General features: G+C 36.0%; 1 protein-coding gene across 23 annotated transcripts in view; it reads left to right on the forward strand.

The window, feature by feature from the left end:
- The window catches only part of ADAM22 (ADAM metallopeptidase domain 22), a 237,305-nt gene that overhangs the window by 161,063 nt on the left and 57,368 nt on the right, over nt 1-18,874 (forward strand). For all 23 annotated transcript variants that reach the window (XM_021063337.1, XM_021063339.1, XM_021063338.1 and 20 more), the window contains 8 exons: nt 1,633-1,703; nt 4,959-5,033; nt 6,880-6,951; nt 7,757-7,923; nt 9,769-9,853; nt 10,857-10,947; nt 12,186-12,237; nt 16,872-16,971. In XM_021063337.1, the coding sequence (XP_020918996.1) occupies nt 1,633-1,703; nt 4,959-5,033; nt 6,880-6,951; nt 7,757-7,923; nt 9,769-9,853; nt 10,857-10,947; nt 12,186-12,237; nt 16,872-16,971 (713 nt within the window). The remainder of the gene's footprint in view (nt 1-1,632; nt 1,704-4,958; nt 5,034-6,879; nt 6,952-7,756; nt 7,924-9,768; nt 9,854-10,856; nt 10,948-12,185; nt 12,238-16,871; nt 16,972-18,874) is intronic.

Genomic DNA, 18,874 nt, shown 5'->3' on the forward strand with positions numbered 1-18,874 from the left:
TCATTCCCAAATGAGCAGGCATCACAGTCACCTGGCTGGCCTCACCTTTAGTTGTTTTTTTTTTCCCCCAGCCTCTTGATTGAGGTATAATTGACATACAAAAGACTATATATTTAGGAGTTCCCGTTGTGGCTCAGTGGAAACGAATACCACTAGTAGCCATGAGGTTGCAGGTTCGATCCCTGGCCTTGCTCAGTGGGTTAAGGATCCGGCGTGGCCGTGAGCTGTGGTGTAGGTCACCGATGCAGCTTGGATCTGGCATTGCTGTGGCTCTGGCATAGGCCAGTGGCAACAGCCGCTTTTAGACTCCTAGCCTGGGAACTCCATACGCCATGGGTGGGGCCTTAAAAAGACAAAAGACAAAAACAAAACAACAACAAAAACCAAAAGACAGTATATATTTAATGTATACAACTTGAATTTGGAGCTAAATATACATCCATGAAATCATCACCACAGTCTTTGCCATAAACATAACCATTAATTCCAAAAGCTTCTTCCTGCCTTCTTTTTGATGGGTGATAAGTGCACTTTACATAAAACCTACCCCTCTAGCAAATTTTAAAGTATATACTGTAGTATTGTTAACTGCAGGCACTAAGCTGTACAGTTGAGCTCTAGGACTTCCTCATCTGGTATAACTGAAATTTGTGCACTTTACCAGTAACGCCTCATACCCCCTGGCAACCACCATTCTACTCTCTGTTTCTATGGACTAGATTCCTCATATAAATGGTATCATGTAGTGTTTATCCTTCTGCATCTGGGCTATTTCACTTAAGAAAATGCCCTCTAGCCTCATCCATGTTGTCACAGATGGAAGGATTTCCTTTTTTAAAGCTGAATGATATTCCATTGTACGTATGTGGACATTTAGGTTGCTCCCCTCCTGGCTATTGGGAATAATGCTACAGTGAACGTGGGTGTGCAGGTATTTCTTTGAGATCCTGATTTCAGTTCCTTTGGCAGTATACCCAGAAGTGAGATTGCTGGATCATATGGTATTGCGTTTTTAAATTTTTTGAGGAATCTTCATAGTGTTTTCCATAGTAGCTGCATGGATTTCTAGAGTGTTTAAGTACATCTTGAGCGGGTTATGAGAATTTGCATTTCCAAGTACCCAGGTAATGCTGATGCCACTAGTCCAAGTGTCACAATTTGAGAACTACTGTTGGAAGAGAAACTGCTGAACCTTTTCCCAGAGTAGTTATACCACTTTATATTCTCATCAGCATTGCATGAGCGTTCTGATTGTCCCTCACCTTCACCCGCATTTGATGTGTCTTTTATTAGTGAAGATCAGTGGGGAAAGTGAAGGTTAAGTGACTATTTAGAAGATTCTCCATGAAGAATGTGATGTTATTTATAGGAGAAATATAAGAAAAAAAATTAGATAAATTGGAGTAGGAAGAATGGGATTTTTTGAATTGTATTTATTCATGATATGCTTATTTATATTAATATGAATGCATTTACTTAGATTAATGTTCTATATTTTCATTAAGTACAATATAATAAAATTCGTAATAGTTATATAATTTATATGACAAAGGAGTAATAAAATTTTGATTGCCCTTCATGAAAGAAACTTGGCAAATGCACTAAGTTAAATTTGTTTTTATTTCCTTTTAGAATTCCAACAAGTAAACATCACTCCACCAAAATTTATTTTGAAGCCAAGACCCAAAAGGAGTAAACGGCAGGTAAGTATACACAGGTATATGTCATGATGTTTTAAAACATTTGGCAGCTGCCAGTCAATTGAATCTCCATTAAATCTGTGAGAGGCCAGTTACCAGTTCAGGCAAATATTTGCCACAATGTGGTAAACAGGAAGGTTTGGCACATATATAGGAGCAGTGGAGATGGGGCCATATTACTTCATCAACTCAAAGAGCACTCAAGATAGTGATGGTAATATGGTCATTCATTGTATGGGTGGAGTATGAGGCCCCTGTTGTGGTATCTCAGCCACAAGCCTCTTTCCTTGCCTGGGAATGTACCACATCATCATGGTACATGTCCTTGTGTTTATCCCCTTAAAGATACCCCAGGTTTTGAAGCCACAAAATGCTACTGTCCCACCTGAACTACTTTGGAATCTAGGATATAAAATCTAGATGTCTGCTTTATGAATGGTCAATGGATTTTGAACTTAGTAATGATAAAAATTATATAGCGCTTTAACCCATGTGAAGTAGGTACTATTATTCCCTTCTTACAGGGAAAAAAAAAATTCTCTGAAATGTACAAATATTTTTCCCAGAATCATAGAGCTGGTGAATGGTTTAGACAAAATAAGAACTCTGGTCATCAGAATTAAGCTATGATCACACTTGTGTGGTGGTTGGTGCGAGTGTGTGTGTATGGCCTAAAAATACAGGATGAGGGAAATAGATCTCCAGTAAGACCAAGAAGTTGAAGGAACCAAGTATCTTCTTTCAAAAATATGTTTAATAAATATGAAATAAAAGGTTTGGAGACAGATTTCTAACATGAATAATAATTGCTAAGTTTTATTGAGTATTTACCATGTGCACATTTAATCCTCATAACAACCTTCCAAGGAAGGCGTCCCTATTTAATAGGTTATCCCTATTTTACTGATTAAGACATTGACGCAGAAGAGGCTTAAGAAACTTGCCTGCAGTTACATTTACACAGTGGCATAACTGGGATTCTCACCTAGAGCATCTGGTCTCAGAGAAGTGTTTATTACCACGTATGCTTTACATACTGCCTCTCAGAAGCCCTTGTGACCCATGAATTACTACCAGGAGCTTTCTATATTTTGTGATATACACATATATTGAGGCCCAGTTTAAATAGATGACAAAATAATTGCCATCAGGTACCTTGTTAAATCAAACACTATTTATTTTCATGACTTAGCAATCAAGAGAATAAGATCATTTTGATTTATTAATCTTTAAAGTTCTTCAGAAACTTCTGCAACATCCAGTCATCGGCTAAGCAGGAATACTTTTTTTCTCTTTCTGAGAAAGCTGTGAACCCCTGGAGGTGAAGGGTTATAAAACTGGCCAGCCAATATGGTACCTCTCTGATGCTAAGGAAATAGACTTGTCATAAAATCTACTTGTTTGAAAGGCTCAGGTCTCTTTTACAATTAACAAAGCAAATACTATCACCTAATAGCAGTCATTTTTTTAAAGAAATGTCTTTTATTTTTTATATATTTGTGAATTTGCTTTCTAATAATTGATCTAACTTTTATTTTAATGTTATTACATCTGTAAAAAATCCATTAAAAAAAAACTTTTGTCATTGGATGCAGTTTGTTATTGCTTGGTTTTCAAACCTGGAATTCTTAGCCTATTATTTCCCATTAACTGGGTGTTTTAAGGAAGTTTGCAAGGTAAGGTTTGGGGAGTCCATTAGCAATGAAACAAAATGCATGTGGCAGAAAGTTTTTAGTTTAACTGCAATACTCAAACATTCGTTTCTTGATTTAGGTTAGATCGTAAACCCTTATGACAAAAATGGCCCTCGGGCAAATGAGCAAGAAGATTTATTGAAAACATATGTGCCTAAGAATAGTGTAAAGCAAAAGTTAATTCTGCAGATCTTGTGAAAGACTGCGCTATAGACTAATTGTAAAGAGCGAAAAGGATGTGGCCGCCTTCGTGGCTCTTGGCAGTAGTGCTCACTGGTCATGATTTTGAAGGAGGAGAACATTGGTGGTTGAGCAGGCAGATACAGCTGCAGGAGGTGATGAAGACTGCCTGAGAGCTTTCCAAACTATCCTAACGAAGCCCCTGAATCACTTGGGAGAGCCTTTGAACCCTGCCAGCAGGTTTGGAGATTATAGAATTTAAAAAGTGCTGGTTCTCTCACTCTCTGTAGACCTCTGAGACTTTCAGGAGCTCAAACCACTTATCCTCTCCAAGATACCTTGTTAAATGAACGTAGCCTGATGCAGAGCAGAATGAGATACATGGATGTACAAAATAAAATGTATATCCTGTTTGACTTTAGATGCATAAATTTTTCTGGAAGAAACCAGTAACTGTGTTATAACCATTGTGAGGGGAAGGGTAATAGCTAGGTAGAAGGGGGACAGAAGTGAGAGGAAAACTTTCACCCTATACCTTTTTCTAATTCTTTAATTTTTGAACCATATGATTTTATTACATACGCAAAAACTAAATAAATTGACGAAAATTTTTAAAATACCAAATGAATAAAAGGGGAAAATTTGTTTATTTTTTCCCATATTTAATTTTTTAATTTAAAAACTTTGTTCAGCTTTATTGAGGTATAATTAACAAATGTAAGTTATTTAAAATGAAAGAAGGATGACTGGATATGCATTATATTTGTGAAAGGATTCCTCCCGTGGATTTATGAATTAACGCATCCATCACCTTACGTAATTACTATTTTTTTTTGCTGAGAATATTGAAATTCTACTCCATTACCGAATTTCTGTTATGCAGTATAGTGTGTTCAGTATAAATGTCCATCAGTGGATGACTGGATAAAGAAAACGTGTGTCTGTATGTGTGTGTGTGTGTGTGTGTGTGTGTGTGTGTATATATGTAATTGAATATTATGTATATAATATTATATATGTATATATGTGTAATAGAATATTACTCAGCCTTAATAAAGAAGGAAATCCTGTCATTTGCAACAACATGGATGAATCTTCAGGGTGTTATAGGAAGTGAAATAAGCTAGACAGGGAAAGACAAATATCATGATATCACTTACATGTAAAATCTCAAAAAAAAAAAATAAAGTCAAATTCTTAAAACGGATTTAGAAAAGTGGTTGTCAGGGGAGAGCTAGTAGGAGAAATAAAGAGAGGCTGGTAAAAGGGTACAGACTTTCAGCTATAAGATGAATAATACCGAAGGATCCAATGTATAATTTCAGTTTCCCACAGCCAAGTTTGGAGCGCTTCTTTAGGTGCTGTTTTCTTTACTATGTTGCAGCTTCGTCGATATCCTCGTAATGTGGAGGAGGAAACCAAATATATTGAACTAATGATTGTGAATGATCATCTCATGGTAGGATTTGCTGAATTTTGTGTTGTTTGAACTTGCCCGTGTCTAGGGTAAAACTGGTGGGTGCAGAAAAATGTTCAGAAGAAAGAAGCCCATGAAGCTGTACCCTGGAGGAGGCACTTGTGTAGCCAAACATCTTTGTTACCCAGCAACAACCTGAAAGTAGGAAACACTCTTAGGTGCAAGCAATTCACAGTATTTTGTGAGGCTTCAAAAATATTTCTGTGACTCATATTAACTCTTTGGATTTGCTTGGTTAACATTAGGAGCTGCTGTCTTCTCTTACTAGAAGGGTGAGATTAAAAAAAAAAAACACTTCCATTTTATATTGAAAAAGTGAGGCAGCAATAATGTGACACTTTCGTTTGCAGTGTACCACTTTATCCTAATAAAAGGAAAGCTGTTTTTCTATTTCTGTCTTGTTCTGTAGTAAACCATTAGGAAAAGCTTGTATAGCCAATCAGTGAAGACAGTGAAGATTTTTAAGATAAGAAGTTAACAAAACTTCCTTTTTTTTTTTTTTTAGGGCCAAACCCAGGGCATATGGAAGTTCCCAGGCTAGGGGTCAAATAGGGGTTGCATCTGCGACCCACACCACAGCTCACGGCAATGCTGGATCCCTAACCCACTGAGTGAGGGCAGGGTTCGAACCAGCATCTTCATGGATACTAGTCAGATTCATTTCCACTGTGCCGCAATGGGAACTCCATCAGTTATTTTTTTAATACTCAATTCAAGTTCATGGACTTGTTATATACTCACTTCATGGGCACATTGTAGTCCAGCACAGTTACATTCACAACACAGCAGTGAGTTACAGTGCTAATTATTGCATGTAACCAGATTTTTAAACTAAAAATATTCAGTGATGCACATTGCTGAATTTTACTTAATTTCAGGTACATACAAAGTTTTGATTTACTTTGAATTATTTATTTGGGGAGAATACGTGTCACATTTAAATATGATTAAACAATATCAACTTTCAATTAATAATTATTATTATTGAATGCTTTTTCCTTGTTCAGGGTAGGACTACGGTTTTTTTTGTTTGTTTTAGGACTAAGTTTTATTTTTTTCTACCCATTTGATTTAGCAAATGTTACTTTTCCCTGAGATTTTTACAGAATAAATTGCAAAAACACGTATTTTGGACATTTTACAATATCCTAAATTCAAATGTCTTTAGGTATCTGCAGGCACATAACACAAATGCAGTGATCCAGGTGTAAAACAGTAGGGATGGGTGAGGCCTGTGGCAAAAGGGAAGTCACATGATCTTCCTAATGGGAGCAGCTGCTTCTCAGCCCTTGCCAGTTATTACCATGTAGGGATGCTGATTTTAAGTGAAGCCAGAAATCAGGCTTTACCTGATATTTCCTGATTTTTAAAACAGCACTGGGGCCAAAGCAGATATATGTGATGCTCTCCTTACCTACAAGCTAGATGATCTTGTGGCCATTAGGGCTTTCTCCTTGCTAAGTCTTATGGCTTTTTATACTTTTAGCATTTTCCATGTTTTCTGGCTTTCATCTTACATTTATTTCTATGTCTTGCATTTCATCAATAATTTTCATATGTTTTATCATTTTGAATAATAATTTGTGATAAAAAATAAATTCTTTAAATGGTTGGAATGGGTATTTTTAACTTTATCTCACAGATATGTGAGGCCTCAAACTTTTAGGAGCCTTGCCTTAGACAACATAACATCTAAAGAACTAGATCTCAACTCTTACATTTTTTAATAGGAAGCTTTAGAGACTTTCCATTATGCCATATTTTATCTGCTGAGAGGACCATTTTCTGATGACCTTGAAAGCCCTCACATGTTCTCTTTCCCTTTCAGTTTAAAAAACATCGGCTCTCAGTTGTACATACCAATACATATGCCAAATCTGTGGTGAACATGGCGGATTTAGTAAGTATGAACCCAATTCAATATTGCGATGGAGGAATTTTATCTCCCGATTGTTAATAAATCAGATAATGTTCTTATATTTTCTCTGCCTTAAAATTGCACTTTAGCCAGGGTGTCCTGGAGGTCCCTGGTAACCTTGCCATGAACTTGACTGTCTTTGACCTCAAAATGATGATAAAAGGAAGTGGTCAGAGTTACAGATTTAGAGCTGGAATTTTTTTTTCCCTGCATTTTTCACGTTGGAAAAGAAACGGTTGAGTCATAGCCCCTAATAGAGATGCCCACAGTGTACTGCCAGCAATGAAGAAGCAGTTGTGCCTTTTGAAAAAGAAATGATGCGACTATGTGTGATTCTACTGTACCTACTTTCCAAATCTTTGCTGACAAGGCAATGCCAGTACTTTCCTCATGAGTTTAATTAGGGCCAGTAAGCATGTATAGAAATTATCTCCTTGAAGAGTCTTCCATTTTTTTGCTAGGGGAACTCAAGAATGCATGAATCTTTATTTGGGTGCCAGAGGATGGATTCGGGGGGAGCCTTGAATAAGAGTGCAAATATTTGTTAAAAAAGAAATATTTCCTTTCTAACTAGTACACTATTCTTTGGGTATTACTTGGTAAAAAATTGGGTTTTCTGTTACTCAAGGGAAATGAATGTAAGTCCAGAAAAACATCTTTAAAAACAGTGAAGTTTCTCAACATCTAATTGAAACTCAAGGAGTGTCTATAAAAGGAGCTTTGTAGTTCTGTTCACTTGATTTTTACCACATATATAGCTGGCGTGTTCATTTTGTTAATGTACTAGATATATAAAGACCAACTTAAGACAAGGATAGTATTGGTTGCCATGGAAACCTGGGCGGCTGACAACAAGTTTGCCATATCTGAAAATCCATTGATCACCCTACGTGAGTTTATGAAATACAGGAGGGATTTTATCAAAGAGAAAAGTGATGCAGTTCACCTTTTTTCGTACGTAACTTTTGTAATGATTTATTACCTTTTTTTGTTCCGTATTGAATATTACTTGTGACTGAGAGGGATTCTTTGTACTGCATGATGCAATTAAGAGTTGATGTAGCAAATACACATGAAAAAAGTTTTAAAGTATAGATTGTTTGAAATTGTCATGAAAATTCAGTAGGTTTAATTTTGAGTTATTATTGCATGTATATATAGTTCATGTAATTTTGAAGAGTTTTAGTCAGAGCATTTACTGAGTAAAAGTACTATTAATAAAGAGTATTCTTAACAAAAGATTAGTTATATTCTTTAAACTTACTGTCTTTTAAATGTTCATGTTATCTTTTTTTTTTTTGGTCTAAGGGAAGAGCTTGGTCTCAAGAGTATATTTTATTTTTTTCCCACTCTTACAGTTTTTCTTGGGGGGAAGGTAATAACATGAATGTTTGATAACAAATTTGTAATAACAAATTATAAATTGCAGAAATTTAAAAACCTATCATCTTGGAGTTCCCAGGTGGGTCAGTGGGTTGAGGATCTGGAATTGTCACTACTATGGCTCTGGCTAATGCTCTGGCACGGGTTTGATCCCTGTTCCTAGAACTTCTGCATGCCTCAGGCATGGCAAAGAAACAAAACAAAACCTATCTAAAGTCAGAGTTGAAGAAAATTATAAATAGAAGTAAAAGAGTGTATTTTGAGAGTAACATTTTATTTTTGCACAATTCCAAATTTACAGAAAATTACAAGAATACTACAAAGAAATACCATATGCCCTTTACCCAGATCCATCGATTGTTAATATTTTGCCCCATTTGTTTTATGATTTTCTTCTTTTTACCCTTCTTCCTTCCTTCTGTCTTTCTATCAATTTTTTTTTTCCTGAACCATTTAAGAGTAAGTTGGAGTCATTTGCTTTTTGGGTCTTTAACTTCTAAATCCTTGTATGTATCCCTAAGAAAAGACATTCTCTTTTATGACCACAGTAAATTATCAAAACCAGAAAATTTAGCCTTGACACAATATTTTTATCTAATGCACTATCTATACTCAAGTTCCACCAATTATTCCAAAATGTTTTATAGCTACCCTCCCCCACTGCACCCTGTGCCCAAATCCAGGATCCAATCCAGGAACACATACTACATTTAATCATGTCTCTTTAGTTTCCTTTAATCTGAATTATTTCTTCAGTCTTTCTTGGTCTCTTGGAGCTTAACATGTCTGAAGAGTTATTTCATAGAATGTTCCTCTTTGTGAGAATGTCTGATGCTTTCTCCTTATGAAAGTTATATGCTTTTTTTTTTTTTTTTTTTTTTGTCTTTTTGCTATTTCTTGGGCCGCTCCCGCGGCATATGGAGGTTCCCAGGCTAGGGGTCTAATTGGAGCTGTAGCTGCCAGCCTACACCAGAGCCACAGCAACGCAGGATCTGAGCCGCGTCTGCGACCTACACCACAGCTCACGGCAACGCCGGAACCTTGACCCACTGAGCAAGGGCAGGGATCGAACCCGCAACCTCATGGTTCCTAGTCGGATTCGTTAACCACTGCACCACGACGGGAACTCCTCAAGTTATATGCTTTTTGACAGAAATGCCACAGAGGGGTACCTCATGTTAGAGATTCTCTTTTAATAGGTATAGTTCTATTTAAGACATACACTGATCATGTAAGGAAACATCCCTCAGAAGCCTTTTCATTTGGTTATGTGTGTAAACAATTTTCCTATCCCTCCCTGAGGACTATACAGTAATGTATGTACATTGTGAAAATAAGTGTGTTAAATGAGCAATGAGAGGTGCTATGATATTTGAACTGTGAGCAGTAAGCATTTTTCATTTCCTTTTCTAAAAGGGGAAGTCAATTTGAGAGTAGCCGGAGCGGGGCAGCTTATATTGGTGGCATTTGCTCGTTGCTGAAAGGAGGAGGCGTGAATGAAGTAGGTGTGAACATGTGTACAATACAAAGTGGTCTGATGGCTGACAGTGTTTTCCTAATATTTAAGAGACCATCCCTCAGTATTCCACATACTCCAGATACTATTATTTTACGACAACCAATATGATTACTGCAAATGACGGAGGACAGAATGAGGAAGTAATGGAATATCAGATAATTGTGTTCATGTGCTACTTAGAATAATGTCCAAGTTTAGCTTTCACAGATGACAGGGAGAAGGTTTTTACCTTTACCTTTATTAAAGAGAAGGCCCCGTTTATCACTTTGACTGATCTTCCAGAGAACCGAGGAATCCCCTGAAGCATTGGGTAACTACTTAACAATCCAACTGAAAATTTTCTTTCTCATTATTTTTCAGATTTTTGGAAGAAAAATAGACTAGGTTTTCCAAAGGGTTACTTCTGTCCCTAAGGCATTAAACTTGATGGAAATGATCTAAAAGAAAAATACCCAAATCTTTGGGAGGCTAGATATTGAAAAAAAAAATACCCCTCTTTTAGCCAAAGATCATCACCACTTCCTATGACTGATATCATTTGTTTTCTGAAGCCACATTCTATTCATTTTGGAGATTTCAGGAGTGCTGATGGACACACAAAGATAAATAAGATCCAAATAAGTTACACCTTTACTTTCCTTTTATCTGAAAGACTGGCTTAATTGTACATGAGTATTAAGTTTTTCAGAAATGCCTTTAGTGAAATTTGGAATCAAGGTTAGATTTAAGTTTCCAAATCCAAAGTTAATGATTCCCTGGCTTCTAGTTTTCTCTATAAGACTTAGTCAAATATGGATTTATTTCTTACTACTTCTTCCCAAATGCTCCATAGTTCAGCACTAGCCATGTGCCTTCAACCTCTGCTAAATAAAATGCTTAGAAATTATTTGTTTTTAATTATATTGTGACTTTTTTTTCCTGGCCCATCTTTAATAAAAAAGACTTTTGCATTTACCTGTATTTTATTTTTGCTTTTGTCTTTCAGTTTGGGAAGACAGATTTAATGGCAGTTACACTTGCCCAGTCATTGGCCCATAATATTGGAATTATCTCAGACAAAAGAAAATTAGCAAGTGGTAAGTTTAAGTACATGTGTGGTTTAGTTGTATTTAAAGTAGATAATCTGTAAAACATTTTGATGAATGAGATTGTGTAATTCATTCTTAATCAAAAGAGTTTGAGTGATAAAGATAGCCTGGGCACAAAATATTTTTTCCAAAAGTAATACAAATGTTAATATTTAAGTTACAGATGAAATTTTTTCTGTATATAATAAACATTTACAGATATGTGATCTTAAATTCACAGTTGAATTTAACCTAAAAAAGGACATAGTTTGGTCATATTAAATAGTCTGGACACACAGGTTTAAGGCACACTATTTTATTATGGTTTATTTAAAGCATCTCTTAGTATAGCTACAGAGGTAGAACTTGCCTGCCAGGATCAGATGTGATAAAGGACTTAGTAAAATATGGACCTAGTAAAATATGCTAGATTTAGCGTTTCCAATGAATATATTTTCCCAAGTAGGTAAACTTACTTTACCAGGAAAGGTTGAACGCTGTATATTTAGAGTAAGTTGATTATAACTGTATATATTTTATTATTTTAATAACACATATTATAAACATCATTGTTTACATTAATTATAACTATTATCATTTATGAAATACTCGTAATATGACAGACAATTGAATGCCAGAATTAGCTACATCTAGATGCTCATTTAATCCTCAAGATAATCCTGCAAGATATCCACAATTAGCCCCATTTTACAGATAAAGAGACTGGATCTTAAAAGAGTAAATGTCTCTAAGATCGTAAATATATTAAGTGGCGAGCCCAGATTTTGAACTCCCAGGTATTTCTGATTCTGAGGCCCTTCTGCTTAACCAGTATACTGTACTACTTTCTACCAGCAACCTTGGGTACAGATGTTTGTAAAATGGACAGGAAATTGTGACAGTTCCCATAAAGGCCTATGAAACCAGAATCCGTAGTTGTGCATCACTCTTTCATTAGCATTTGATTGTTAAGCCATTTTCAGTGAATGCTTTAAAAATATGGCCACTTGTTAAAATATCAAAAGGTTTTATTTTAGTAACAACGATATAATCTCGATGGCGTCAAGGGAGATTTTTGTTGTTATGCGTTGCATAAAACACTTCAACTATAAGGAAAATTAGAAATCTGGTATTACTTTTTTAAAGGTATATGGGAATAAAGTGAACATATACTCATTAAAATAGGAACTGCTCGAATGCACCTGTTTTCACGTTGTGACAAGGCATATGTATCCCTTTACTCTTAGGTGAGTGTAAATGTGAGGACACGTGGTCTGGATGCATAATGGGAGATACCGGGTAAGCCACTTCTCTTGGAAAATAACTCTCTTTTCTTTTCCCTGCTGTGCTGCTGTGTCGTAGGAGGATAACACTCAGTAACTTAGGGGGGGAGCCTTGCCACGGGCATTTAAGAGAAAACTGGAAGTAAATTCTCTCAGTGGCTTTGTAGGTGATGTGTTTTCACAAAATAGTCTCTTAAGAGTGAAAACAGTTGCTGTCATTAAGCCAGTAGATCAAAGACATTTTTAATCTCGAATCGAGGCTGGAAATTCAAGAAATAAGGAACAGCTTTGTTTTGGATGGCTTACCTTCTAATTCCTTTTCCGTTTATCTTCTTCCATTCTAATTACACGAGTTATAGGCAGTGGTGTGTCTCACAAACAAAAGCCACAAAAGAGCCTGGATTAGCAGCTTTCTCAGATATCAGCACGTGGAAGCCTGTGGTGGAAGTGCTCCCACAGGGCTGAGTTCAGGTGACTCCTGGGACTGAGGAGTGGAAGGAGTTGTGCCTGGTCTGCTCTCCTGAGAAAAGTTTTCATTTTCATACTGCCTTACCCTCGACACACAATCAGGCACCAATGTTTTGTTCTTGCCAAGTAAATTTTACAGCTATCCCTTACATGCCAAGCTTATCACTACCTCCCAACTTTAAACTTTTATCATCTTGTGCTCTTATTATTTCGATAATGTTCCAGGTACTTCAGAAGGTTTCAGACTCCCTCTCTCCCCTCCTGAACTCCATGTCTATCATAACTGAAAGGCATAAAGAATAAAAGAGCGAACACTTGTATACAGTCACCTAGTTCAAAACAAAACAAAACATTGCCTGCATAGTTAAATCCCCCAGTGTTCTCTCTTCTCGGTCCCAGCCCCACTAAGGTAACCACCATCTTGAACTTGGTTTGTGTCATTCATGGGTCTTTTTTATACTTTTAGTGTTCATGTGTTGATGTAATACATACCGTTGCTTTGCATGTTTTCAGTTTATATGAAAGGTATCATAATATATGTATTCTTCTATGACTTATTTTTTTGATCAGCTCTATGTAGGATTTATCCATGTTGATGTATACACACACACACACACACACACACACACACACTCAATGACCTAGAGTTCTCATATGCTCTTTTAATGCATATGAATTTTTATGTCCAACACGTGAATCATGTCACTCTCCTCCTTAGAACTTTTGTGAGTCTCTACTGTGTAAAGAATAAGGTTCACATTCCTTCCTTCAGTATTTAGATGTGGATAATCTGTCTTCCTCTTCATCTGCACTCTCCTTTTCCATTACTCTTCATGTGGTTTGCTTACCCTAATTGTACTCGGGTTTCCAGGTTTTTTTATTTATTTACTATAATTCCACGTGGATTTTTCAGCCTGTTAAAAGCATGCTCATCATAATTGTTCATGAATTTCCTACCTCTTTTGATTTCTTTAACATATTCTCTTCATCTGAAGTTCTCATTTTTTCCCACCTAACCACCTTTCTACCCACTGGAGAGTTGTTATGATTTTTAACTCCTGCATTGTAATTTAATTCTGTATGTTTTTGTGTTCCCTCTCAACAATTAGTTGTGAACTTTTTAAGATTACATATTACACTAATTTTTATTTTTTTCAGACTTTACACCATACTCTTTTGTACAGACATGTTTTTCAGTAAATGTGTATTGTTTGTATTTGTACAGACATGTTTTTCAGTAAATGTGTACAGACATGTTTTGTACAGACATGTTTTTCAGTAAATGTGTATTGTTTGTATTTGAAATTTGAACTCCCAATATATGTACAGTAAGGAGAGTAAATGATAAAATGTACATGCAAACTTGTATTTAAAATAAGTTTCAAAGTATCTTTGGACTTTCTGTTTAGTATTAAGAGGAAATGATAAATGTTCTTGTCTATAATTGTAATTTTCCAACAAGTACTAAATTCCATGCTGGGGGTTCTTGTTTTTTAACCTTGTCTGATTATTCAGATTATCTTAAAAAAGCATATATAGACAGTATGCTTGGCAGTAAACATAACATGCAGCAAAATCAATGGCTGCATTTGGATATGTATACCTCTTTGCATTAGAAATTTTATTGCATCAAATAGATGCAGATAAGAGAAATGCTTTTTACATAAAGCATTGTCTGGTGTGATGTTATATAGCATTTGATCTGTCCTAAACATCACCTGTCAGCACTAATTATGGGTAAATATTTCCCTTGGGTCCATTTCCTCCCACTTCTACTCTCTGAAGTACTCTGTGCTGCTAAATGTTGGAAAGCATTGTTGAAATGAAGACTGTCCTATTTAAAGGTATAAGAATTAAAAATTTAAGAATGCATTGAATAGATTTTCTACCCTGCAAAAAAAACAAGTTTGGGGACCAAGCCTAGAGAGAGAAGTGATATCTGTTTCAGGTGATTTGAAGGACCATGCTATGGTAGAGGGATTAGTCTCATTTGGTGGTACACTTAATAATGTAGAACTGTGTGTGACAGCTATAGGATATCAGATGTGGCATAGTAAAGGTACGAGCAATCTATAGGTTACAACTGTTCATGTTAAAAAAGCTTCCCTATATGGCAAGAGTTCCCTGTCAGTATTGGAGAGCAGACTGAGTCGCACCTGGACCATGGGTAGCCTATAGCCCCTGATGGTGCCTATGCAGGGCAGGGGCTGAACTAGACTTTGATGTCAAAGGGTCTAACATTGAAAATTAGTGACTTTCTTCTTTGGCAGCAGAGAGTCACCTCTGATTTTGATTAGTAGGATAAAGAGGGAGCTTGAAGAAAGTCCTCCTTAAATTCCAGAACCCTGGCCAGGGATGTGTAGGATGAATTACAGATAAGGCACTAAAAACATTGGCTGAAGTGAAGACATTGAAAACAAACAAGGAAGTTTATATATAAGAGAATTGTAAAATAAAGAATAGAGTTTATGACTTAATAAGAAAATGAAGTGAATAAAATAAAATAGTTTAGACAATTTAAACCCAAGACAGCGTTATTTGGAGATTTTGGCATGAAATATGTGTTAAATGAGTTTAGGGTAAATACGTGTAAATTCCATTAATCAACTCATGTAAAAGTTAGCTGTTAAAAATTGCTTGGAAAAAGTAGGAATGTCCCCCTGGACAGCCCAGGGGGAGAGGCTTTATAAAAACCATCCATTATTATCTTAATTGTGTTCTCACTTTTAAATGCTCCATGTAAAATAATTCTTGAAAAATATAGAAAATTTTTATCACCTCTTTTCTCATCATTTTGCTCACCATCAGGTGATAATACTGTGGGGTTATTTTGTTGTTGTTGAGGTGTTTTGGTTTTTGTTTGTCTGTTTGTTTTGCCACATTCATGGCATACAGAAGTTCCAAGGACAGGGATTGAACCTGTGCCACAACAGTGACCTGGGCCACTGCAGTGACAATACCAGATCCTTAACCTGCTGTGCCACAGGGGAAGTCCCTGATAATACTGTTTTAAATCCAGTATTTTTGTGTTTTTCTTTTTCTCTTTTTGTCTTTTATAAAGTTTGGATAATGTCAGATGTAACTGTTTATTCATTTTTTACTTACTACTATGTAGTCAGAATTTTTCTGAGTCTTCATTCTTTAACCTCATGATTATTACTAACTATATGGTATTCTATCTTATTAATATATCACAGTTTAGGTAATAACTTTCTAGTATTAAACATTTATGTTATTTGCTTTAATGAAATTATTATATTTATAAATCGTGCCACCATAAATATCTTTATTCAGCCATCTTTGCACACATAGCAAATTAAGTCCTCAAGAAAAAATTTTAAAAGTAAAATTACTAGATTTAAGGATACTTCTCATTCTGAAGATTATTAGTGCATATTGCCAAAATGCTCTATCACCAGGTTTCCTTTTCTATTGACCCTTGATTTAGTGGGGAGGATAGTTTTTTTTTTATTTTGAAACAATTTGAAACTTGAGGAGTTGGAAGAATAGTTATAAAGAACCTTTTTGTCTCTAAATTATAAGTTCTAACATGGTGCTTCTCACCTCCAAACACCTGACTTAATGTGCATTTCCGCAAACAAAGTCATTGTCCTGTAAGACCCCAATACAACCAAGAAAATCATCTAATTCTGAGCCCTCATGCAAGTCAGCCCTGGGCTTCCATAATGTCATTGTAGCAAAAGGTTCAGAATCAGGCATCATAGTTGGTGTTTGTCTCTTGGCCTTCTTCAGTCTGGAGCACTTCCTCAGTCTTTCTTTGACTGTTATGACTTGGACATTCATAGATTATGGGTCAGTTATTTTGCAGAATGCTTTGCAGTTTGGGTTTCAGCCCAGGTTTAATGTTTAAGAAAGACTCATTTTGGAATACGTCATGCCTGATTCTCTTGGTTGGAAATTACAGATACTATGGGTGTATGTTTCCTTTGAATGTAAATAAGGAGCAAACCCTACTTACCATTAGTCACCAAATGAAGAATTGAGAAAGGAGCTTATTGAAAAAATTGTTATGGCTTGAATACAAAGGTTGTATATAAGTGGAATTTATTATTTATTTATTCTTTTTAATGTACAGTTTTAACAATGTTCAGTTTTAAGACCAATCTATAAACAAAGGAGACCAAAATTATACCCTGCTATCGCTTTTCTTTTCTGTCATAGGTATTACCTTCCTAAAAAGTTCACCCAGTGTAATATTGAAGAGTATCATGACTTCCTGAATAGTGGAGGCGGTGCCTGCCTTTTCAACAAACCTTCTAAGGTAATAAGTGGGGTCAGAGTTATTAGTTATTAATCTTTCTAAAGTATTGTAAACCCAAATTTTCATTCATCGTGTCTTTTAAAAGAAAGCTTTTGGACTTGGCTTATATGTACATATTCTAGATATGCTAAATATCTGCATTTCTAAGTTGAAGTAATCTTGAGTGTTTTGGACTATTCTGATAGAAATAAAAGGCAGGTAGAAATTAGAGTTTTCCTCTCCAAAAAGTATCCATTTTCTTTTTATATGGCCAAATAAGAATTCAGGATTAGCTTATAAATATGGTTTCACCTTGCCTTTCATTTTCATTTTCTTCATGCTTCCCCCTATCTTTGGATACCTAATCACAGCTCATACTAGTAGAAAAGGGACCCTGTCTCTTCTCATCACTCCCCACCACTGCCTTTCAGAATGAGCAGTAGGATGAAAATGATAGTATTTCTCAGTATAGAAACCAAGTTTGCTTAAAGCAGAAAAGAAGAAAGTCTTTCTATATTTAGACTTTCTCACCGGCTTTTACAGCTTGCAGAGCATTCTCTGGTTACTGACTGAAAGCACGTCTTCTTCATGCACTTGGAAGACTTCACATGTTGAAGAATGTTCTGGGAGGGATCGGGAGCTTGGGCTTATCAGACACAACTTGGAATAGATTTACAAGGAGATCCTGCTGAGTAGCATTGAGAACTATGTCTAGATACTCATATTGCAACAGAACAAAGGGTGGGGGAAAAATGTATACATGTAAGAATAACTTGATCCCCTTGCTGTATAGTGGGGAAAAAATTATAATAAAAAAATAAAAAATAAAATTATTCTGTATGACAATATAATAGTCAATACACTTCATTATACCCTTGTCAGAACACACAGAATATGCAACTCAAGGATTGAACTTCAATGAAAACTATGAATTTTAGTTAATAGTAATGTATCAATATTGGCTCACTAATTATAACAAATGTGCCACACTGTGTTGGTTAGAAGTTAATAATGGGGGAAACGGTGTATGTTGGGGGAGGGAAAGAGGTATATGGGAAATATCAGTATTTCCCTTAACTTTTCTGTAAAATGCGAACTGCTCTAAAAAATAAAGTCTATTGATTTAAAAAATAAAAATAAAACAAAAAATAAAGAAGATGGAGTTCCCGTCGTGGCGCAGTGGTTAACGAATCCGACTAGGAACCATGAGGTTGCGGGTTCGGTCCCTGCCCTTGCTCAGTGGGTTAAGCATCCGGCGTTGCCGTGAGCTGTGGTGTAGGTTGCAGACGCGGCTCGGATCCCGCGTTGCTGTGGCTCTGGCGGAGGCCGGTGGCTACAGCTCCGATTCAACCCCTAGCCTGGGAACCTCCATATGCCCCAGGAGCGGCCCAAGAAATAGCAACAACAACAACAACAACAACAATAACAACAACAACAAAAGACAAAAAAATAAATAAATAAATAAATAAATAAATAAAGAAGAATGTTCTGTTCTTGTGAAGCATGTGAACCATGAAGCACGTTCCTCCGTCACAGCAGTGTGTGGCATTGCCTGTGTAATCGTTTACCTGGTTTCATTCTCCGTTCACTCCAGGGAAATTTAGGAAATGTATCTTTCTGCCCTGAAAAGTAAATCGACAGTTTTAAGGGTCTTTGCAAAAGTTTCAGAAGGAATATTGGGACTAAATTCCTGCCACTGTAAATGAAAAACAAGTCAAGTTGTTAAATCAAAATAACTGATTATTCTGAACCCAGTGTAAAAGAAGAACTGTATTTTTCATCTGGATTAGTTTTAGTTTTGGCTTTCAAAGTTGCCTCATTTGTTATGATCCTTTTCAACTGAAAATGAAATCTAGGAATGAACTGATTGTTTTGTAGGAGAGGAGAGAGTATTTGAAATTAGGTGGGGATTTCTGTTGTTGTT

The sequence above is a fragment of the Sus scrofa genome, chromosome 9 (assembly GCF_000003025.6).
Source record: "Sus scrofa isolate TJ Tabasco breed Duroc chromosome 9, Sscrofa11.1, whole genome shotgun sequence".
Taxonomy (NCBI): Eukaryota; Metazoa; Chordata; class Mammalia; order Artiodactyla; family Suidae; genus Sus; species Sus scrofa.